This window comes from Chiloscyllium punctatum, chromosome 19 (genome assembly GCF_047496795.1).
Source record: "Chiloscyllium punctatum isolate Juve2018m chromosome 19, sChiPun1.3, whole genome shotgun sequence".
Lineage (NCBI taxonomy): Eukaryota > Metazoa > Chordata > Chondrichthyes > Orectolobiformes > Hemiscylliidae > Chiloscyllium > Chiloscyllium punctatum.
In genome coordinates this window covers 83,790,720-83,815,986 of record NC_092757.1, presented here as the reverse complement: position 1 = coordinate 83,815,986, position 25,267 = coordinate 83,790,720, and the positions used below count along the sequence as shown (strand labels likewise).

Below are 25,267 nucleotides of genomic sequence, written 5' to 3'. Positions count from 1 at the left end.
ACAATTACAACATTTGAAATGCAGCTGGATGGTATAAGAATTGGAAGGGTTGAGAGGGCTATGGGCCAAATGCTGGCAAATGGGGCTAGACTTTAGGATATCTGGTCAGTGTGGACGAGTTGGACTGAAGGGTCTGTTTCCGTGCTGTAAATCTCTATAACTGAGTCCCTGTACCTAATACGTTGGGAGGTTTGTGTCAGTTGTAACTTTAAACTTTTATTTGTTTTTGTTTTAACAAAGTGATGTCTCACTGAAACACAAAGGTGGAAGTTTGCAACTCCTGGAGCTACCATACTCACCCGAGCTTCACTGAATTTAGCTTTAAGTAACTTCTTTTGAGATTTTAATCCCAGCATTTCTGACCTGGGGCTAACAATTATTCTCCACTCTGGAGTAATCACATTCATTATGTCTACCCTTCCCTTTTTCGGGGCATTGCTGTATGCAGCCATGCTGTTCCAAAGCATGCTGTTCCAAGAGCTTCCATGAAAAGCAGAAAATAACTCTTAAAACTGCCAGTTTAAAAGTTTACAATTAAATTGTGTTCATTTTTTTGTTTGGAAAGTAAAGTAAAAATCCCTAAGAATTTTGTTCAGAGCAAGTGCAGTTCTAGTGCAATTGTGTTATCATTTCCTTTTCACTCCCTCACTTCTCCGAAATGCTTGGCCTGTACATGCAAGGTTCCTACTTTTATGCCATACCCCAGTTGCTGTTTAGTTCCAGTCCAATACTGGACTCTAGTTGGACATTATTGTCCCAGTTTACATTTGTTGATGTTGATCACGGGCTGGAAGTGAAAGCAAGTTGAGATTTTTCTGTTAGCTTGAGATGCACCCAGGGCCAATAACTGAAATTCTAGGAGCTCCTTTGAGCTTGGCTTTGGTACTGCAGGCCTAGACCAAGAGCAACACCTAGAGCCAATGATTTCTGTCCCAGCTCTGGATTGAACAAGGTGTTTGGTTTCTAAGTGCTGTATGTGTGTTCAGATTTGTAATGTGATGTTTTTCAGCTTTAACTGATTGAAGTTGTGTTTTCAGTTTTACTGTTTCTTAATACCATGAGTTCCATTTAAGTTTTCCCTTCAAGTTAGCATCCTAAGCTGAGTCTCACTGTAGAGTAAGAAAGACATTGTAGCATTGCATACTGCTGGCCATGAGGGTAAACATTGATATTCTTGCCCTGGCTCAAAAGGTTACACAAGTTTCAGACCTGTGGAGCTGGAGACATTACCACCTAACATTAACATTCCTGCAACAAACAAATTGCTGGTAAAACACAGCAGGTGTGGCAGCATCTGTGGAGAGAAAGCAGAGTTAACATTTCAGGGACCAGCAACCCCCCCCCAACCCCCAGAACCGTGCTGGCAGACCTGTTGAAATTTTCGAGCAGTTTCCGTTTCTGATTTCCAGCATCCACACTTTTTGTTTTGTTCAGTATTCACATTTATGTCGCACAACTGAACAGTTTCATCTTGTCCACCTGGTTAGAAACAAAAGGTATTCTGTTATTGCTAATCATATTGAATCAAAGTAACAACAGTAATATTTACTCCACGCAATGTGGTGTGACTGTTCAGTTTCAAATATCCACTCAAAGTTAGTTTCTTGGATCTGCTTGCTTCATTCATTTGGGTTTGGATGGGATTAGAACTTCACCCACTGCATTGCGAGATTGATGTAATATACTGGTATCAAATACAGCTTATATTCTTCATCTTGCAGTACCGTTGAGGAAACTGAACCAGAAGTAGCTGAAGATCTGGATGCAGAGGTATGTTGTTGGGGAAAAAAGTATGACACTATAGTATTGTAATGTGAAGCTGTGGTCTTATTTTTGGATGTAGTGTAGTCAGGCATCTACTTACCTCATTTAACTAAGGTACGAAAATTATGTGTGGGTCTATTTTGCCCCAGACAGGAGCATAAACTCTTTCACTTGCACATCATATGCTGCCAGAAAGAATATCTCAAAAAATGTAATTGAACTAACTAATTCTGTTCAGATTGGGATTTATTGCAAATAGCTAATTTGTAATTTTAGAAGTTGAAGTGGATCAAATAATAGATAACTGATTTGCAGTAATGCAATTGAAAGGATAACGTTTAATGATAGTGTTAATTGCAAAACCTGATGCAAGAGGCCAAAACTCTTATTCCTGTATTGCACTATGGTCAGTTGTGGTGGGGGGTGAGTACCAAAAGTGCTTTGATAATAAGCTCAAGACATATTTTGCATAACTAAATTGTCCGTTTTGTATTTCCCTTCAGAACGAAGACCATGGACTTGATGATGAGGAAGTTAATAAATCGGAATCAGAATGTGAGACTGATGAGGTGGATGACTTGCCAAATACCAGGTCACACTACAGAGGCCTGATGGCTCGCAAGCCCAGCCAAACAAGTGTCTTTCTTCAGGAATGGGACATTCCTTTCCATGAATTGGAAGTTGGCGAACTGATTGGCAAAGGGCGATGGGGAAAAGTTCATAAAGGACGTTGGCATGGAGAAGTAGCAATTAGGTTGTTGGAGATTGATGGGAATAATCAGGATCATCTGAAATTGTTCAAGAAAGAAGTGATGACTTACCGACAAACGAGGCATGAAAATGTGGTACTTTTCATGGGAGCTTGTATGCATCCTCCACACTTAGCCATTATTACAAGGTAAAATAAAATGTGAATGATCCCTTTACATTTTGTATTGTAGTTTGCTGTAATATTAACATACAAGACTTTCAGACATTTTTCTGGATTAGTTATGTAAAATAGCACTTAATTTCTAATTATTTCCTCCCAAAAATGATGATTCATTAAACTGAGCAAAATGTAATCTTGTGGGAGTGTACATTGGTGTAGTGCATGTCCATGTCATTGCCCTTAATAGATGCTGCTCCACCTTAATGGAAAATTCCTTTTTCCTGTTTAGTTGAGGAGAGGAATGCTGCTTTCTGTTTGGGGTGGTGTTTTAGGATATCCTGTAGCTGCTCACAGAGGCATCATCATTGGAGCATAATTCAATTGCACACCTCCTCTCTGCAGTAGTAGATAGCATAACTGACCATTCAACATGTTTAACACACCTTTTATTGTTTGTTCAGTGAAAAGTCGAAACATTAACTGGTGAAGTCAAAATGTTAATGAATCATACCTGCTTTTAGTTCATACTTGTCATCCTGGTTTCAGTATGCTTTTTCAAAAAGCCTATTTCCAAATTTTAAGTATTTGCATAATATTTTCTGGTTCTGTGTATAACAAACATACTTTTGTTTTAGTTTCTGTAAAGGGCGAACACTCTTCTCATTTGTGAGAGATTCTAAAATCACACTGGATATTAACAAGATCAGGCAAATTGCACAAGAAATCATAAAAGTAAGTCTGTGTAGCAAATTTATTAGCTTTACCTAAAGACTAAGATTGCAATCCTACTAAAACAGGGAGCATAATTTCTGTTCTAGAATAGTTTGGCAATTGCAAACAATATTTGTAACTTTTAGAATTTGAATTTTCTTGGGGAATGGTTAAATTACTGATTTTGTGTAGCTACCCACAGAAATTTAACACTATCTTCAAGGTCTGCATTCCTTCTGTTTCAGTGTTTGTATGCTGGACACCATTGTATCTTGCTGCAGTTTTCTTTTCTTTCCTATTGTATATTTTCTGCAAATTTCTTCTTATTTGTTAATTAGATAAAGGTACACACACTGTCATGCTACTTTTAAAGGCAAGAGTAATTTTTCCATCCAAGAATGCGCTTTAAATGTTTCATACTTGTTTTTTGTAGGTTTTATATTTGTCACTTGCAGTTGCCTGTCACTTTCTTTATTGTATACATTCTAGCATATGCTGTGCTCCTCATTCTTGCAGGCTTATTGGGAAGAATGAGTTCCATGCATCAGATTTTACTTGTGCACACACTATTGGTATTTAACAATTCTACCAGACATTTGTATTCTTAAATTATTCTTATTTTTGTCCTTATAATGTTTATGTAAATAATTTCTTCCCTTTTAAGTGTAATTCCTGTACAATTACATTTTTCCTTGATTCTGTAGGGGATGGGGTACCTTCATGCAAGAGGTATAGTGCATAAGGATCTAAAATCAAAGAATATCTTCTATGACAATGGCAAAGTTGTAATTACAGACTTTGGACTATTTGGTATATCTGGTGTTGTACAAGAAGACAGGTGAGAGAATATCTGAATACATATAACCAATGTCACTTGTGCAAAGAGTTTGCTTATTTTCTTATAATTTTGTTTCCTAATTCTTTTCTCTTTCCCTTGCCATTTGTTCAAATGAGAATATCTTCATTTACGTTGCTAGAATTCATTTATATGCCAGTATTCACAAGTGAGCATCAGTAGTGTGAGTGGTTGATATTGCATTGATTTTGGCCTCGCCTGGTTCCTACATGTGTACTGTACCTGTGGGGGTCACTATAAATGGTTATTTGGGAGCATCAGCTTGGGTGACTTCCCAAGTAGGATTTTTCAAAAATTGTAATTTTTCTATCGCGATTGCAATTGTAAACTGCAGATGGACTGAAGTTTAGATGGAAAGGATAAAATTGCCACATCAGAGGACCATATGCTAATTGTTCTCTTTGTTTTCAAAGATGCTGTTTTTCCCCTAGAGGTTTTTGATGTTTAAAAAGCTTTAAATACAACTTCAGATGAAATATTGGAGTCTTAATTAAAAAAATTTGTATTCATTGTTTCTGTGAAATTCCTAAATTTTAATGTAAGCATTTCTTTTCAAGTGCCATTTGAAGAGATTCTTATTATAATTGATCATGGTGACAGGGTTTATTTCAGCCAACTGAAACCATTGGTCATTATTTTAAAATGATTATGAATCACAGCCATTTGCTGTCAGCAGAGAGTAGTTTTGCTTAATGTGACTAAGAGGGCTACAATATTAATCCTGAGGGACTGCAGCAATATTCCTGAATTGCTGAATTAGAGTATTGCTGAAGTTCTACTCCATACAGTTCTTTCTGAACATAGAACTGCAAGTTTACAGTGAAGAAAGCTCCTGACATGGAATCATATTGCCACTCTTTCACCGTCAGTAGGCCAGAAACCCAGAATTCCTTCCCTACGTGGACTGGGACAGTTCAAGATGGCAGCTTGGTATATCTTCCCAAAGGCATTTGGGGATAGGCATCAAATGTTGGCCTTGCCAGTAATACCTTGGCCATGAATTTTAAAACAACAATAACCACTGTATGTACTTTTAATATTGATAACTACAGTTTATTTATCCCATTGACTTACAATTTGTTTCGAATGTACATTCATTGCCGATCTATACAGGATCAGTGCAAAAATCATTACAATTAGTTTTGGATCACTGGTCTCCATTATAAATTATGCAGAGGTCTTTCCTAAGTATTGATCAACTCCAAACTCTTAACATGTGGGGAATGGATGGGGTGATGCTTGATTGTTATGATAACATTTGACAATATGAACCATATACACTGTCCACATGAAAAGGAATCAGAGACTTGCCAGTGACAATTGTATCCAGACATGAACTGGTGCTTTCAAACAAGGGTGAATGTGATGTATCTCACACGTTTTCTGTTTTAGCAATTATGTTAAAGTAGGTTTCTAATTTTATGATGGAATCATTACAGGAGAGAGAATGAATTGAAGCTGCCAAATGGATGGTTATGCTATGTAGCTCCTGAAATAGTCCAAGAAATGTATTCAGGCAAGGATGAAGACAAACTTCCATTTTCAAAGGCGGGGGATGTATATGCATTTGGGTAAGATCTATTATGTCCATATACTGTAGACTAATGTATCTTAGAAAGTGAATGATTTTTCATTTAGGTTTGCTTCTAAGGACTTCTGTGGGAAAAGTTCATTGTCTGCAATGCAATGGCCCCACAGGTGTGTAACTGGGTTACATTCTGAAGTAAGCTAGCGAATTGAATGTTTAAGTATGCTGTATAGTGTTGGTGTAGTATGAGCTGTGGAATTTTTTTTTGAAGTCTGCAATTTTCGTATAATACCCATTTTTGACTAATTTCCTAAATTTTGCAGGACTATTTGGTATGAGCTTCAGGCCAGAGAATGGCCATTTAAGAACCAACCTGTTGAGGCAATAATCTGGCAAGTTGGTAGTGGAGAAGGAGTCCAAAATCTACTAGCTCAGATTTCCTTGGGAAAGGAAGTGACGGTGAGTAAGACTTATTGCAGAATAGCTATTGATTTGGTTGAGCAACATTGAGTTCCTACAAAGTCCTCAGAATCTCTGACTTGTAAGCTTTAGAAAAATGTCTTCAAGTGCTAAAATTATTTTAAAATCATGTGACTAGTTTCATTTGAAGACTGGTGTTTTAAGAGAAATTTGTTAAATGTATTTGAGCATCTATTTTGGAGTTACTACATTCCCTTCCTGGAATTGTTAAAATTTCAGTTATATTATAATTTCCATATATGACTAATGATTAACCTTTCTTTAGGGACTCCTTGAGTAAATCAATGCAGCATGTAGAGCATTGGATCCAAGGTTCAATTCCCCCACAGTATCGTTAGCTGATCTCTGAATAGAAATACTAAAGTTAATCTCTGTGACAAACACAATCTTTGAATCATCAGTAGCTTATTACAAGTTAAAACAGAAAATACTCAAAACATTTCATAGGTTAGTCAGCATTTGTCAAATTCCCCTTACTAGTTAAAATTTGAAAGAATAAAGACAAATAGCAATTAAAAGAATAGAACAAAAGGAAATAGGAGAGAAATGCACGTTTTCACAAATTGGAAACAAGTAGGTTAAATAATTAAGCTGATATTTAAGATGATTTTGTGACACACAACATGTGAGTACTGAGGCAAATCAGTGTAAGTCTGTTGAACTGGTCAAAACCCCCGAGAATGTGAGAGTAGAAACAATGCTTAATGGTGTTCATGGTTAGGTTCCTTGCGGACCAAGCCAAACCAATGGACCAAAATTTCACACCAGTAAAGGATAAATAGAAACACTGACAATACCTTCTGCTTTCTCTGTAGGAGATTCTGTCTGCATGTTGGTCTTATGATCAAAATGAAAGGCCAACTTTTACTCAGCTGATGGACATGCTTGAAAAACTGCCAAAACTCAACAGGCGACTTTCTCATCCAGGTCACTTCTGGAAATCTGCAGAGTTAGTATCTCTTCATGTTCTTTTTTTTTGTACCTGAATTCATAGTGCTTTGTTTAGTTTTTCTTGCAGTCCAGTTCCATTGTTGGGATGTGTCTGTGCTTACTGGCATAAAGAAACAGAAAATGCTGCTAAAAAGCAGCATCTGTGGACAGTGAACCAGAATTAATAGAGCTTCAGCTCTATGATTTATTCATGAAAAATGTAAGGGTTTCAAGGAAGGGAAGGGCTCTCAAAGGTGGGAAAACAAACAGGTGTAGGTTTGGTAGAGAGCGAGAGAGATTGAATAACAAAAGTTGTAGTGCACGGCCAAAAGGTGGGATGACAGGATAAGTGAATAAATATCATGTCTAGCGGAGGTATGAATGTCAAGATACTGTATAACTGATATGTTTGAAAAGTAAAGGAACTGAAAGAGAAACAGGAGCAAAAATCCAAACCGGCAAGCAAAATGGGGTCATTGGTTACAAACTAAAACTGTTGAATTCAGAATGAACAGGTCTGTAGAGTTTCCAAATGAAAGCGCCCTATTCCATGAGCTTGCATTGAACTTCTTTCAAACATTATGGTAGGTCAAAGATAGAATGGCCAAATTGGAAACAATATGGAGAAATAACATGACAAGTGATTGGAAGCTTGGGGTTATGCATGATCTCAAAGTTTGGTATGTAAAGGAGATCACATTGTAGGTCACAAATATAGTTGACTAAACTGAAGTATGCACAAGGTAGATTGTTGATCCGTTTGAAAGGAGTGCTTGAGCCCTAGATGGGGATGAGGTGAGAGCAGGTGTCAGTTACATCTCCTGTGACTGAATTGAGAGGTATCTATCAGAGGAAAGGGGGGGGGAGGGAATATTGGGGATGACTGAAATCGACCAGGATGTTGCATAGGGCGCAACCACTTGGGAATTACTAAGAGGGGAGGTGAAGATATGTTTGTTGTTGGCATCACACTGACAGAACTTGCTCCACTGCAAACATAGGCTGCGGAGTAGAATGTTAGGACAAGGAAAGACCAATCGTGTTTCTGGGAGGAAAGAGGATGAAATGGCATGGGCAGAATTGAGGGCCTTGTAAATGATGGAAAGGTAAATGTTTGGTTTACAAAAGAGAAAAGCACATTGGAAGCATTAGTCTGGACGATTGTATCATTAAAATAGTTTCAAAAGAAACTGAGAAATTGGGAGAATAAATTAATAATTTCCACCAGGTCTACTGTTTTAATCCTTGTATACTTTGCATGTATTCTGGCTCCTTAGGTGAAATTTAAACTGCAGAGGTTCAACTTGAGTTTGGTAACTTTGCCCTTTGCACATGTTTACAAGTAAATAAAGTTTCTTAATTATAGCATTTTAGTTTTTAAGTCATTTTTTTTTGTTCAGAAATTTCTTTTTATTTTGGGCAGAGTTGTACACCGAGAAATGGGCAGGCCTCTACCAACCCTGCACTGTATACAATTACTGGGGAATCTGAGAGAGGGCTGAAAATGTGTTGCTGGAAAAGCGCAGCAGGTCAGGCAGCATCCAAGGAGCAGGAGGATTCTCCTGCTCCTTGGATGCTGCCTGACCTGCTGTGCTTTTCCAGCAACACATTTTCAGCTCTGATCTCCAGCATCTGCAGTCCTCCCTTTCTCCTAATCTGAGAGAGGGGCCGAGAGACCTTCTTTGTAATTTTATTTTCTTTCCCTTACAAAATCCCACAGCTCTTGACATTGTACAACCAGTCCAGCTGAGACGACTAACTGTATTGGGAATTAAAATTTGGTTATTTTCTGTTCTGGCAGGTTAAGTTTAAGTGGAAACCTAGACTTTGTGGAGTCCTTTCCATACTATTACTACTTTAGTTGCAGCAAGAATCAATCCCCAATCGATTTTATTTTGTAGGAACTTTCCTTGTGTGGTGCTTGCACAAAATATTTTTCTTCGTATTCCTTTGATGCTGCACAAGTTGCAGGAATATCTGAGATCACATTTTCTTTGAGTGGGCAGCAGGCAGAGTGGATACCAATGCCACTGGGCAGGCATAAGTTCCAAAACACATTATCTGATCTCATTTACAGTAATGTTAGCCGGTTGCTAGTGTTAAATGAGTATTAAAAAGGTAAAAACAATGACTGCAGATGCCGGAAACCAGATCTGGATTAGTGGTGCTGGAAGAGCACAGCAGTTCAGGCAGCATCCAAGGAGCAGCGAATTGACCAGCAGCTCATCATTGGAAGGCACAGAAAATCTGGTAGTCCCCCTGTGTAGCCATAAAAGACATGGGATTGTGGACAATGCACATGGATAGCTCAGCAGCAGCTGTGATCTTTAAACCCTGGAGCTTCAGACTGACCCCCACAGTTAAGTGGTGGTAAAGTAGATTTTAAATGTCTTGGGTTAGCTGATAGTTCCTTTTGAGAATTTCTGTTCTGATTCCACAGATGGGTACAACCTCCATCCAGCATGAGACCATTATTGCATCAGGAACCCTAAATAAATAGTGTTGGAACCAATTTGTGTGCTTTTACATGACGTATGGCTGTTTTTCATGGGAGTACTGGCGTATTTGGAAAAGTTCAGCATTGTGCTTTCTACCCAAAAGGAATCATTTTGAGTTTGTTTTTCCCCTAAATGTTTGCTTTACCGTATATTGTGCTAAAGTACGTCACAAAGCTTTCACCAACTTGGGTTTCACTTGAGAGCTGACATCATATTATATTTGCACGCTTAGGAATGTATAACTTAAACCTCTGAATGGAAAAGGAAGTCGAGACTTGACCATTTTAAAAATACTCACTTACCTTTTAAACTGTATTTTCTTATCACGACTTAAACATAAAATCACTAATACTTATTTTCTTTTTTTTTCTTTTGGGTCTGTTCTTCATCTTTCTCCATCTATCTTCTCGTTCTTGTGTGAACATTGTGGTATCCTCTTGTAATTCCTTGGACATCCATATTCCTGGACTTCTAACATGTATTACTACACTACATACAATCTTTTATTTGAACACCATTATTCACTTGTATTTAAACTTTGAAAACTGTTAAACCTTGATATTCCTTTCTTTTATTTTTAATGTTTTTGGGAATATTAAAATATTTGTTACTGAATCATGCCCTCCAAGATGCTGGCACCCTTATTCTCTCCATGACCACCACTGGCATCGAGCCTTGCATCATCACCCTGCTTTGTAATCTTCAACAAGACCTTTGACAGGCTAACTTGGATCTAATGTACCTCCTTCTGTTTGTCTGTAGTATTTCTATTTCTAATAAAGATAGTCTTACTTTTGATCAGTGTCATTTTTCTGGTAATAACAATCTATAATGTGGTTGGCATTCCTTCATCGAGCATTAGCAGTGGAAACCCTCCGTACTGATTTGTTGTGGGGCTCCTTCAGTTTTGGCGAAATTCAGAAAAGTTTCACTGTTAATATATGGAGCTAAACAAGTAAACTATTCTGAGAGAGATTTCAGTGTTTTTGTTTTCAGATGTTAAATTGGTCTAAGGCCAAAACAAAGTGTTAGAAAACAAATGATGCAAATCATGTTATGGTTACATCAAGATCAGATGCCATTAAGTGTACAGAGTTCAGTTCTGGGCACCACACTTCAAAGGATATACTGTTTTTGGAGGGAGTCCTTCCCAGGTAAATCTGAATGAAACTGGAATGAAAAGGTTAAATTATGAGGGAAATTGCAAAGACTGGGCTTGTATCTTACAAATTGAAATTTGAGGTGGTCTCGTTCAGATATTCAAGATGACTAAAGGAGTTGGTATGGTTAAATGACAAAATTTCCTTTAGTGGAGTTTAGAGTTGGGGGCATAGAGGTAATCCATTCAAAGGTCGTATCAGGGACAACTTCTTCCCACAATGGGACATAGAAATCCACCCAAAGAGCTGCTGAGTCTCAATCATATGTAAATTTCAGAATTGTGATTGATGTGTCTTTATTTAGAGAAGGGTGTTAGAAATATAGAACACCAAGTTGATGCCACTAAGATTCCAGTCAGCTATAATATAATTAAATGACAGATCAGACTTAAGGCTGTATGACTGACCCTTGTCCCTGTATTGCAGAATGGAGTCTACAGTGTACTGAACTAATAGTATGTTTGGGTGGAAGGTTTTGAGTCTTTGGAACTCTTCCTGAAACAAAGTTGTTTGCTGACACCAACAATCCACTGATAAGATTTACAAGGATGTTGCCAGGGTTGGAGGATTTGAGCTATAGGGAGAGATTGAATGGGCTGGGGCTGTTTTCCCTGGAGTGTCGGAGGCTGAGGGGTGACCTTATAGAGGTTAATAAAATCATCAGGGGCATGGAGAGGATAAATAGACAAACTCTCTTCCCTGGGACGGGGGAGTCCAGAACTAGAGGGCATAGGTTCAGGGTGAGAGGGGAAAGATATAAAAGTGACCTAAGGAGCAACTTTTTCACACAGAGGGTGGTATGTGTATAGAATAAACTGCTGGAGGAAGTGGTGGAGGCTAGTGCAATTGCAACATTTAAATGGCATTTGGATGGGTATATGAATAGGAAGGGTTTGGAGGGATATGGGCCGGGTGCTGGCAGGTGGGACTAGATTGGGTTGGGATATCTGGTCGGCATGGACGGGTTGGACCGAAGGGTCTGTTTCCGTGCGGTACATCTCCATGAGTCTGATTCTAATTTCCAACTGCCTATGCTCATCTGAGTTTTCTCATTCTCTGCATATGCATACATCATTTTTTTAAAAAGCTGATTTTAAACAAAATATTAAATCTACTTTGCCTGACATTTTATCCATTTTCCAATGTTCTTTCATTCAGTTCTTTCTTCATTTATGTGTTTGCTAGTTTTTTTTGTTGCAATTGTAAAAATGTGCCTTAATGTGTCAGCAGATGCAGCCTTCCCGAAAAGGTGGTGGAACTAAAGTAGATTTTTAAAACCGATCTGTAGATTTTTGTTGAGAAAGCGAGTGAAAAGTTTTTCGGGATAGATGGGAATGCACACTTGATCGGATCAGCCATGATAGCTTTGGTTACCAGAGCAGGTTGGAGCAGCTAAATGGCCTACTCCTGTTCTATTGTCATGTGTATTTAAGTTTGCATCTAAAAGGCATTGCACATCAAGTATCCATGTGGCAGGTGGAGCTCTGAAGAATTGTCAGGTGCTTCCCTGCAATGAGGGAGAGAAAACTGAAGAGAGCATTAGCCAGGACACATTTTGTCAGTGTTGTTTGTAAAGTGTCGCTAGGAAAAGGCATAGCACAAGTCTCCAAATTAGGAAGATTTTGAGTGGATAGACTCAAAGGATGGGTGAAAATGTCCACAGGAATATACAAATTCTATGAAATGTAGTAACTTGTTCCATAATTTTGCACTCTTCTCTGATTCTGTGTTCTCTTGAACATTGCAACCTAAGAAATAATCATAAGTTTCTGGAAAAGCTCAGCAGGTCTGGCAGCATCTGTGAAGAGAAATCAGAGTTAACGTTTCAGGTCTGGTGACCCTGTCTCAGAACTGAAGGTCGCCTGGAAAATGTCAGATTATGTGCAGAAGGTAGGGTTTGGGGAGGGGTAGGAGTAAATGATAGGTGGGGGTTAGATCCCAAAGAGTGAGAACAGTTGGACAGACAACGGAGTGGATAACTATCTGGCTAGGAGAGTGAATAGCTAGCTGTTGGTGGAGACTGTTGGTGGCTAACAATAGGTAGTGTGTAATGGCAGACTGTGATAATAAGGCCTGGTGTGGGGTTGAGGGGTGGGTGGGGAGATCTGAGCTTTTCCAGAAGCTTCTGTGTTTGTTTGATTTAACAGCATCTGCAGTTCTTTCAGTTTTTATTTAAGAAATACTTTTTTTCCCAGTATCTAAAAACATTGAAGTAACTTTCAGAACTTACTAGTTACAAAGTTCAGTTAAAAATCTTTTTCATAGTTCCTCAGACATTCTGTGTTAGTTAGCAGGAAGGCTGTTAATGAGAATATTTACTAAGTTGATTTATTATTTGCTTAATTGGTTGCACAAAGGACTTACTTTATTGCAGGGATATTTCTTGTTCCAAGGATTTATTTATGAGAATTAGAGGGAAATGCAGGATGTTGAGATTTTATAAAGTAAAGGAATGAACTGAGTTATTTTGACTTTTTCAAAAAAAATTCTGAAACAATGTTTATAATGCAATGTAAAATGCAAATCTGGCTTGTTTTCTGTGTAGTGGACAGTAAAATTTGAAACGCTTTCCACTATATATACAAAAATAAGATAATAACTTGCTGTTCAACAAAGCTGTTAATGCACTAACTATAAGGAGTTTAATGCAATAATAATGGTATGAAAATGTACTCTAATATATTGCTGATTAAAATTTTGGAATTAAGCACATAAGAGCTACAGTCAATTTGTTGAAATTGGTACCTGTCATAAGCTGTAATTAGGGAAAATTCAAAATGTATTGCTATTATATTTGGGTTTGAAGATCTGCCTCTTCATTCTAAACAATGTACTGTATCCCATTTAGGTTGTCATTCTGAAAAAAAAGACACCACAGCAAGTAGTGAGTAATTGCTTTCAATTTTAGATATACTAACCACCTTCCAAACTTCAAACTTTCATGTCATTTTAGCATATCTAATCTAATCCTTATGATCTTAGATGAACACACTCACTATATCAGTATATATATTAGTTACAATAAAAAGGCTTCAGAGAAGCAGGAAATGTCCGATGACTAGGACCAAAATTAAGTTTTCCATTTCCCAACCTGTTGTTTCATTTTAATAGGATTTGTAGGATACTACCAAACATTTTGTAGTGGTATAGTGATAATGTCTCTGGACTGAAGATCCAGAACCTCCAGTTCCAGGGGCATAGGTTTGAATGCCATGACAGATAAAATTTGAATTCAATAAAGATCCTGAGTAAAAAGCTAGTCAAAATGCAAAAGCAGGAATTGCTGCTGAAAGTCAGCATGTATGGCAGCATATGTTGGAAGAAAGCAGAGTTAACATTTGGAGTTCAATGAAAACTCTTCTGAATTTTAGCCTAGTCTAATGGTGACCATATAGCCATTGTTGATGACAAGTGAACCAAATGGGGTTTCACAATGTCCATCAGGGAAAAAGACCTGTCATCCTTATATGGTCTGGCTTAAAAGTGACTCTCGACCCACAGCGATATAGTTGACTCTTAACTGCTTTCTTGGCAATAAATGCTTGCTCAGCCAGTGACACCCATATTCCAAGAATGAATTTTTAAAAATTGCATGTTGCTAATAGTTCTATATATCAGCTAAAATCTCTGTTCAAATTCTACACTAATCATATTTGGATGACCCAGCTTTGTTGAACAGTAAGAGCCAATTAGAGCAACCACCTTCTCTCATACAATTGCACATGAAAGGATTTACCTCACAATAATTTTGTATGTCATGGCCAAAATTGCGATATGTTGTAAATTTATCATTCCCCTATTATGTCTGAATTAGTTTCCATCTTTTGTTTCTTCAGCCTTTACTTTAATATCGTGTATGGAACATTGTTCCAGTTGAACAAATATTGTCATTCACTAAACTGAATATGAACTCATAATAGAGTACATGTAAAGTTCCCTTGAGGCTACTTACCAGATAAAGCACCAGTGTCCAAAGAATTGCATGTGGCTTGTTTAACATTCAAAGTTACAAGTCTGTCTGCAAATTGCATTGATAGTGTGCTTTCAGAAAATTCAGATTTAATTTATTCAGATCTTAATGACAGAAATCCAGAAATAAGAAACAGTAATCTTTGTGTTTCTTACATTGTAACAATGACTACACTTCAGATAATAATTTAGTTATAAAATGCTTTGAGATGTCTGGTGGTCATGAGAAACTTTTATTTTTAAATTTGCTTTTCTTCAATTGTTAAAATAAATGATAGAATATTTGCAAACATAATCCTCATGACTCAATTCACTATACTCACTGATTCTGTGGGTGTGAGATAAATGGGATAATATGTTCAATCTAACAGGCATTTCCTATTCCTAAACATTCTTTATTGTATGATTCTAAAGGTGAAGTTCTCCAATTTCAGGTAAATTTGGTGTAGGACTTTAGAAGACAAGTAGGCATGAGAACTGGTTTTATATTCAGAAATTAGCACTTTTTCTCGACTACTTTATTGCTTGTACGAATGAAGAAGATATAATACCAGAAGTTGGATATGCATTTTTCACTATGCATGGTTTGTTTCTTTTATTTTAACTGATTAAAGTTTCAATTCTCCTTTTCTTTCCTTTTTTTCAGATTGTAGCTGTTGATGCAAAATCTGGGTCTGCCTTGCATGCGTACAAACTTTTCTCCCCTGTGATGCAACAACTTTGGCAATCATTTCCATCATTAAATCTTCAAACTTAACCCTTGGAGACAATGTAACAGTCATGTTAACGCTCCCAAGCTTCTTTGCCTTTTCTGAGTTTTCTTTCTCTGGGCTAATGGCTTCAAAGATAACATCGTTTACAGAAAACCATTCTCCATACTAACAGAATGAGCCTGATTACTTGGAATCACTTCAAACAAAATACCTGTTGCTGAGCTGTGTATGGTTTTACTGACTATACTAATACTACACACATGCTGAAGGAACACACAAAACGTTTGCACTGTGTGTGGTTTTCTACTTTTCAGGTCTTTATTTGACCATTTAGATCGTGTCCATTTTAAAATTTTTAACTTGCTTACACATTGGCTGTTTTGAGATTGATGTTGGTATGTCTTTTCTTTGCAGTACTATCCCTGCTGGGATAGAATTGGAAAAAGAAGTTAATCTGTTCTATTTCTCCTATTTCTTTTCAGCATTAATAGTAGCAAAGTTCTTGCAAGGTTCGAAAGACTTGACCTGGGAATTCTGGAACAACAAAGCAATCAAAAACTTTAATGGGGATGCTCATTTTTGTTTTCATGGGTTGTGTTTCAGTGATATCATCATCCAGTTATGTTCCTGAAAATATTTCCAAAAATGTTTCTTCGTTCACTACATTTTTTCCTGCAACAGTTGAGCTGACGAGTGAGCAAGTAAAGAATAGGACTGTTGAGTATTGGGAGACTGGTTACCACGTCTTGGTACCTTTTTATACATAGAATTTTTGTTATTTCAAGACATATACTATTTAAGTAGCATAAAAAACATTGTCTTAAACATGCCTTGTAATTGCTGGGGATTTTACAATTTCAGTTTATCAGCACTTTCATGTACACTTCAACCCAATTTCATCCTGAAAACCTCTGTTGAATCCACAGAAAAATAATCAAATCAAGGAATAGAAATAGAGTTAAGCCACTTATTTAAAGTTTTTCACATTAATTGGTGAATCTTACTTGTCTGAATGTTCACAATTGATTAAAAAAATCTGAAAGGCAAGTTATGAACAGCTTGGGTGTAAGTCTTATCTCCTTCTGTAAATTTGTAGGTACTGTGAGCAGTGAAATAAAGGTGGGGACCGATTGAAGCATTCACAATTTGAATGTAAAGTGAAAAATGCTTCAGATGAAATAATATATAACGAATTGTTATCAGAGTGCCAATTAAAAATCTGTGCATGGAATCAAAATTAAGTTGAAAGAACCCTTTAAGGAACAAACGATGAAAGTAACACAGAATTGTAACAGTACATGAGGCCATTTGGTCCACTATCAGCTTCAGCTCTTCAAATGAGCAATTTACATAACATTTTCCGCTACGTTCTCCCTGTAATCTGCACATCCTCTCTTTTCGGATAATAACTCAATTCTCTTGACTGCACCTGACTCCACCACACTGAGGCAGAACATTCTAGATCTAAACCACTCACTGCAGAAAAATGTTCTCCTAATATCTCCATTCTTTTGGAAATTAATTCTAATCTGTACTCTCCCATTCTCGATCCTTCCAATAATGGGAAAGTTTCTTCCTTCTTGATCTTCTGTTTCCAAACTCCACATGATTTTTGGACATCTCTTTCATATCTCCTACCCATCTTCTATTCTCTATTGATACCAGCCTAACTTATCTCAGTCTACATGCTTGAAGTTCCTTGTTCCTGGAACCATCTTTGTCAATTTCTCTCCTGTGTCTTCATAAAGGAATGGAGTGCAACCATAGACACGGTTCTCCAGTTGAGGCTAACCAGTGTTTTATACAAGTTTAACATGACCTCCTTGCTCTTGTTATCTATGGCCTTCCTAGTGGAGCGAGGATACTGTATGATTTATCCACTGTTGTCAGTCTGTCCTGCATGACTTGTACACAAAATCACGTCAGTCCCCCAACTCCTGCATTCCTTTAGAATTGTATTTTGTTTTGGTATTCTGTGTTCTTCCTCACAACTGTATCACTTCAGACTTGACTTCATTGAACTTCATTTGCCATTTCTCTGGCCATTCCACCAACAAGTCTCTGATCTTGCTCCTCACAGTTTGCAATGCTTCCAAATTATATCATCTGCAAATTTTGAAATGCTGCCCTGAAGTCAAGGTTGTTAACTTAGAGTTGTACAGCACAGAAGCAGTCCTTTTGGTCCAACTTGTCTGCACTGACCAGACATTTCAATCTGACCTCTTCCCATTTGCCAGCATTTGGCCCATATCCTTCTAACCCTTCCTATTTATATAGCCATCCAGATGCCTTTTAAATGTTGTAATGGTACCAGCCTCCACTGCTTCCTCTGGCAGCTCATTTCATACATGCACCACCCAAAGCTCCAGGGGAGAAAAGCCTCTCCTTATATCTCAAACCCTCCAGTCTAGGTAACATCCTTGTAAATCTTTTCTGCACCTTCTCCAGTTTAAATCTTACAGAAGGGTGACTAAAATTGTACATAGTGGTTCCAAAAGAGCAAGTGTCTGAACAGTGATCCTGGAGGAACTTGATTACAAACCTTCCTGCAGTTCAAAAAACATCCGTTAACAAGCACACGGTCTGCTGTGACTTGACCAGTTTTGCATCTCTGTTGTTAGTGTTCATTTTTGTTTCATGAGTTTGGTCTACCTGCACATTTTCTTTGTAGCTGGGGGTGGGGTGGGGAAGGAGGGTGGGTTCAGTGTGTGGATATGCATATTGAATGACAAATTTAATTTTGTTGCAGCACTGTATACGCATGGGTATCTCTTGACAGCAATATGTTTTGTACTCATGTGCAGAAAGTCTGCAGAAAAGATTCCACTTGGAGAAAGTATAGCATAGTGAAAATGCATTTGAAATGCTTTCAGTTGAATGTTGTACTAGATGCAGCATTATCTATTGCTAAATGTATTGTCTGTGTTCTAATCAATCATTGTTACTTTCAAGTTCTACATGTGAGCCATATTATCAAAAGATTGTCATTTTGATGCAGTCTACTTAGTTTACATTTTTGGTTACTAAATGGTAAGAAAAATTAAGCATGCAACTCCAAAATTTCTAAATCTCTAATATCCTTTCAAGTGCAGATGTTACAGGAAATTAAGAGAAAATGAAAGAAAAATATTCTGGCTAGGTCCTGTTTGCTCTGTTAATGCAAACAGAACAATTGTATTTGAGAATGTAGACTTTGTTTTCTATGTTTTATGTTGTGCCCCTTTTGGAACTATTTATTTATGCCCAAGAATAATTGAATTTTATTTGTTATTTGAATCCTTGAAGTGATCCTTCCTTCCCAGTCTATTCCCCACAGGGACGGAGGAGAGGGAGACAACCTTGAGAAATCCCATGTTTGACTTTTGGTGTTGCCCAATTTGTATTTTCTGTCTAAACATTGGATGATTTACACAAACACAAGACTATATTATATTGGGACCCTGAGCTCTGAGATTTGACCTTTTTAAAAGGCTCTGTATCCCAGTGAACTATTTCGGTCATGGAGTTGAACCTTTTTTGTATTTGTCATGCACACAAGATTCTTTGTGCCTACATTTGATTCAAGTGTCTGGGAAAAGCCCTGCAGTAATTGGATTCTGCATCTTTGGCCTTGGATTGATGCTGAGGACCACTCTGTAAATAGAGCCACATTCTGAGTGTTTACATACAAACTCACTTCTTGGTAATGTGAAACAGAAAATCGTTTTAATGTTTTTTTTAGATTTTTGGACTACAAAAGAAATGGTAATTAGAAAGAGACCTCTGTATTGTAACTAATCTGCCACGAAGACCACAGATTCTCTGGTGTTTGCATGAACCTTTTGGTTTGGATAAGACTTGTATTGGAATGTGTATGTAACTGAGGCAATCGATTATTTCTTCAATAATTCAAATTTTATAGTATGTCTGTTAGACTTGTAAAACTCTTTCATAAATTTAGGAGGCCATATTTATGCAAACTTTGTAACCATACTTGGATGATATGGGAGGAAATACAACTAAGTCGGAGAAATGAAATCAGTTTCCCTCCGATAATATAAAATACCAATCAACATAACATCTGAATTAAATCCAACTGTTTTTAATAAGGAATGTTCCATTTATTAAATAGCATATATTTGTGAACTGTATATTTAAAACATTTTGGACCATACATAATATTTTGGAGTTCCGGCAAATGGGTACAATTCAAATTAATTTGAAAGTTAGTTGTTGAATAATGTATCCTTTTTGGACAGGTGCATCATTGAAACTTGAACTGCATTTGGAAGCCATTTAAAATTCACTATTGTTGAATTCTTAATTCTTTGTTCATTCATCGTTCTGACACTGTTGATATGTTGGCATGTATGATGAGCCAATCAAATTATTGGCAGTCCCAAGCTATATGAAAAGATCTAGAACCCTAACCGGATGTAAATGAAAAATCGCCTTGACCCCTAACCCAATGCTACCAAACACCATGAGCAGATGAGACATCTTCCCAAAGAGAATACAACAATTTCATTGAACACCCTTGTTCATGCTCATACAGAAACCAGCATAACATTACAGGGAAATTAAGTTTGTACTTCACCTTCATGACCGTTGACTGACATGGCTTACAGTCCAATATCCATTTATTAAAACCTTTTTAAATGTTTAAATCTCTCTGTGACCTGGCTCTTTCCCATATCTGTAACCTCCAGCAACCTGCTGTTCCTCCAACTCTGGCCACTTATATATACCCCACTTTGTTACCGCCTTGCCATCACCTGTCTGTTTTAAATAATGTAATTCTCTCCTCCAACTTTGTCACCTTGCAATTTTAAGATGCTCCTTTTAAATCCTCCTACTTTGACTAAGTTTTTGGTCATCTTTCCTAATGTCCTCCTCTTTGCCGCAGTGTAAACCACTTCTTGTTAAAGGTGCTTTATAATTACAAACCATTGTAACTTTGCATCTTTCCAACATATGTAGAGTTTAGAAACAAGATCCCAGGTTCTGTTGATATTCATCTTCACTCGGAGAGAGGCCAGAAGTATTCCCTGAGCCTTGGAAAATGGAAAAGATATGAGAAGTTTTTGCATTGCCCTGCACATGTGAAATCTTGCTTGTTATCAAGGGAAATGTTAACGGGGTGTGGACTCCCTGAGCCAGACGTCTGTGCTACGTCAGGACCCAATTTTTCTTTTGGAGGCTAGCTGGTTGACTGAATTTAACAATGTCAGCCAACTCCATTGAGAGGTATAACAGCATGGTGGTTACATTCCTGGAATAGGGATCCAGAAGTCTGTCTGAATGTTCCAGAGACACCAATTCAAATCTCACTATGGCGGCTGGGGTACACTGAATAAAAGCTAGCTTCAGGAATGAAGGTTATGCACCCACAAGATCGTTCAATACCAAACTTCTCTAATTTGTGCACTCCAGAATCACTCGCGTGGATCTGGTGTGCTCTGTGAAATGGCTTAATAACCCACTCAGTTGCACTCGAGATGCATTATTAAGATAGTTGAGGATTGATATTAAAATCTGGCTTACTAGTGATGTCCTGTATTCTGTCAATAAATTGACAAATAAAGGGGGACAAATACAGGCTTCAGTAGGCGATCAGCCTTCATCAGTGCAGAAAAATAAGTTTCTGTGTAAAATAGTTTAGTGCAACCTGGGTCAGGAAGGGTGGTCTAGTTCCATTGGGGCAGGTAGCAGCCAGATTTTCAACTGTTGTGGAACCTATACATATTTGTTACCATTTAAAGGGATTTCTTACGGACCCAGCAAACTCTGATGAGTTAGCTCTATAGAATATTGGAAGCAATGCAATCCTGGCATTACATTCCAAGCACTATTAGCTCCCAGATCCTGATGAAGGGCTTTTGCCCGAAACGTTGATTTTCCCGCTCCTCGGATGATGCCTGACCTGCTTTGCTTTTCCAGCACCACTTTAATCTAAACTCCTAGATCTCCAGTCTGCTCTCTCTCTCTTCAGCTTCCTGTTATGTTGGGTTGAACAGGTAACAGAAATGTAAAGTTAAAGACAGTATATATAACTTAAAAGCAGTTTCACTGCATTCACATGTCAATCCAATTATCTCCTGCCCTGTAACACTTACACTGTCTTCACTCGTTCTCCACACTTAGTGCACAACACCATAGATGATCAACTTACTGATGATAAATACTGAATAGAGTATCTTGTGGTTTTGTGCATTGAGTCCTTGCAGGTTAAGTAAACTGTGCACACACAATAGGGCATTGTATCCAGTTGGTCCATGCTGGTGTTAATGGTCCAGGTGAGCCTTGTACCACCTCTCCTCACTACGTTCTATTGAAACTTAGTAGCTCTTGACCTGTTGTTCTTGATGTAGCTAGAAACAACTTCAGCCATCGTGTTGGGTATTAGTCTCAATGCATTACTGTTGTACATTCAGTTTTGACAAGAGGGAAGGTTTTAAGCTACAATTGAAAACTGTAGATACCAGTGAGGAAGGTTTGAATATCTGCTCAAAGTTAAGTTTGAATTTGTCCACGTTGGGTAGATAATCCAATTCTTGTTGAAACCTCAAAGTGGAATATTCAGAGGAATTTTGATCTGAAAGCTCTCCTTTTTTTCCTCAACCCTCTGCAAAATGCCATATTTTAGATGTTGGCAGTTGCATAGAAATCTGTTCCATCCTGGTGACTGAAAAGGGAGGGAGCTAATTGACTAGAGACAGGAGCGAGGGAGCTGAAAGGACAAAGTAAAAATGACATGAGAATTTTGCAGCTGTTGTGACTACTTGGGAAGTTGCTGAGAGAAATTGAAGGTCAGTTGGTGTGAGAGGGAATTGAGAAAAGGAACTGAAGAAAGAAAAATCATTTGAAGTTTCTAATAAAAGCTCATGAGCAAGCAGCTTCAGTGGTTTTTTTTCAAAAAAAGGAATTTGACAAGTGGGTTGGCTAGTTAAGATCTTGTCTATGCAATGGAAAATTGGGAATAAAATAATCTGTTTTATGAATGAGAAGGAGTGAAACTTGCTAATGCAATATTTGATTGTAATGCAGAGGTTAAGACCTAGTTTAGGAATTTTATTTTTGTCTTGGAGATACATTCATGATTAAACCATTCTAGTTCTTGTAACTGTGCTAAAATTTGTGAAATTTCAGTTAACAACTTCCACATCCTAAGGATCTATCTCTGCTCGGCACATGCTTATTCCTCATCCCTATCTTATTATGTGTCATTTTAATATTCCCTCTTTTGCCGTTAAGTATTCCCTTTTGCAATGAATGCTTCTGAGCTCTTTTTCAAATTAGCCTTAATGTTCTTGCATTGATCTCTGGATTGCTTCTTATTCCACATAGTAATTAGGTATATCAACCTAATTGTAATTACTTTGGATCCATTAATCATTTATTTTAAAAATGTTTATTCCATTTAGAGAAGATAAAGGGATTTTCATGGTATTAACTGTATCCCATTGCTTGCACTTGCTACAGTCTGCTGATGTTAATCTTGATCTGGACTCCTGAAACCTGAATATAGAAAGAGCATTGTCTTGTGTTTCAGATGAGATGTTAAACTCCATGTTTCATCTCAGGTTAAATTAAGTATCCCACGGTAGTGGTTAAAGAACTGTGAGGTTGTTCGGCCCATGTCCTAATCAACATTAATCCTTGATTTAAAATAACTGAAATAGATCATCTCATCATTTTATCTCTTTGGATAATGGGATCTTTAGTTGCACAAATTGGCCTGTTAGATTTTCAGGCTGTGAAGATTTGCATTTATATGCAACCTGTTATGACCACCTGATAATCCCAGGCCTCGGCTACAGTCTTAAGCAGCTGGTATTCCTGGCACTGTTTGTCTGGGGAGACTGTCCTGTTTGTAGGTCTTTACATCAGCTACAGTGGCACCTTGAACTAAGTCTGATGAAATCTCAATAAAAGACTAGTATCCATAATGATGATCATGAAACTACTACATTTGTTGTAAAAGCACAGCTAGTGCATTAATTTACTTGAGGAAAGGAAATATGCTGCTCTTACCCAGCTTAACCTACATGTGATTCTTAACTATCTTCGAAAATAGCCTACCAAAAAAAGGCCGGTATCTGGGAATACTTTCACCATTTGAATTACAGTTCAAATACACAATTTATTACAGACTCAAGAGCAATTAGGAATGGGCAATAAACACTGGCCTTGTTAATGATAATATCCAATGAATCAGTTGTATTTTTTAAAATGAAGAAGCAAAATTGGGATTGCAAATATTATTAGCAGTTGGTTTTATGCCTTTAATGACCTACCTCTGTTCATAAATAAAACATATGATTACTCTCATGGTTCGAAGATTCTCTCAGTTACACACACACACGCGCTCTCACACACACACAGCATTTATTTTCGTTTTGGTTTTGTAACAATTGTGGCAGATTCCTTCAGCTACTTTTCTTTGTACTGCACCTGAGACTGAATGTAATGCAAACATGTTACAGTGGCACCGAAGTATATTTAGCAGAGTAGCATCATAAGCACGATGGTTTCAGTGCAATCTTAAACATGTATTATGAATGTAAATTACATTTTATGTTGGCTTCTTGAAGCTAGGTGTAGCATTTTTGGTACTTTAGAAATTCTGTACATGGATTCTCTTTATGTGTGTGTGTGCACGCGTGTGTGGTTTTTTTTAAAAAGGGGAGTTTTCAATAATTTATTGGTGGCTTAAACTTTAAGGTTTGGGTATTTTGTGTTGGATTCTTGCACCTTGCACGTACACTGGTGCTGTTTAAGTTTAGTGCTTCCTTTGAAAAATAAATTCTGTATATTGTTGCTAAGTGGCAGCTGCCATTTTGCAGTATTTTGCAATAAGTGGTGTGTTTGAAATTTTAATATTATGGGATGCTTATACAAGGGAGCGAATGCAAGAAGTTTTCAACTCCAGAAAATAAATCTAAATGTGAAAAATGGCTGTTCTGATTGTAGAATATTGCAGCAGTAGGTGAAATGCAATACTATATGTACATGGTGGCTATTAAAGAAAAGCAACATATTTGTCTAAGCAACTTAATTAGATTTGAATGTGATGTAAATTTGTACAGTAAAATTATATTTTCTATAAACTGGGTTTGTCTTCCAGCAAACTGCAATTAATTTATGAGAATCTGTTAGTATTAACCAAGGTCTATGTTTAGTTAATGCAACCCCAAGAGTCTCAGTATGCTGGATGAATTCTGTATCAGACATGTAGGTTTTTGTGCAGACAATATTGTTTTATTGCTCATAATTAAAAATGTCATTTATCAATTGCATTGTATTTTATTTAACAAAATGACTGAAAACATTAATGCACTACTATGGCATATTCTGGGCTAAAGGAAGACACAGAATGGAAGCAAAATCCATTTAGATAGGGATTTTCTCAGTTCAGACTCAAAGTTGAGGGTTTTCTACACATCACTGCACATAAGTCAATGGTTGAACTCTGAAAATCCTCCCAGAAACAGGCATCAATCTAAAAATTAGACCGCAGGAACAGGAGTAGGTTATTCACCCTTTCAAGTCTGCTCTGCTATTAAATAGGATCATGACTGATCTGAAATTCCTCATGTTCACTTTCCTGTATTTCCCCATAATCCTTGATTTCCCAACTGATCATGAACCCATCTATCTCAGCCCTAAATATACACAAGGACTCTGCCCCCATAGCTCTCTGTGACAAGGAATTCCAAAGACACTCAACCTTCTGAGAGAAGAAATTCCCTTCATCTCAGCCTTAAATTGGCACCTCTTTATTCTGAGACTGTGCCCTCTGGTCCTT

The 25,267-nt window shown here is 37.4% G+C and overlaps 1 protein-coding gene across 14 annotated transcripts in view; it reads left to right on the top strand.

Annotated features, from left to right (window-relative positions):
• The window catches only part of LOC140491549 (kinase suppressor of Ras 1-like), a 208,516-nt gene extending 183,763 nt beyond the window's left edge, over window positions 1-24,753 (top strand). For 9 of the 14 annotated variants that reach the window (XM_072589898.1, XM_072589895.1, XM_072589887.1 and 6 more), the window contains 8 exons: window positions 1,722-1,770; window positions 2,268-2,662; window positions 3,271-3,367; window positions 4,051-4,184; window positions 5,642-5,773; window positions 6,054-6,189; window positions 7,026-7,159; window positions 15,963-24,753. In XM_072589898.1, the coding sequence (XP_072445999.1) occupies window positions 1,722-1,770; window positions 2,268-2,662; window positions 3,271-3,367; window positions 4,051-4,184; window positions 5,642-5,773; window positions 6,054-6,189; window positions 7,026-7,159; window positions 15,963-16,044 (1,159 nt within the window). In that variant the 3' untranslated portion in view covers window positions 16,045-24,753. Of the gene's footprint in view, window positions 1-1,721; window positions 1,771-2,267; window positions 2,663-3,270; window positions 3,368-4,050; window positions 4,185-5,641; window positions 5,774-6,053; window positions 6,190-7,025; window positions 7,160-10,267; window positions 12,865-13,646; window positions 13,683-15,413 lie in introns of those variants that run through there. The other 5 variants (XM_072589888.1, XM_072589889.1, XM_072589890.1 and 2 more) reach the window with 5 other exon arrangements.
• Window positions 24,754-25,267: the final 514 nt, after the last annotated feature.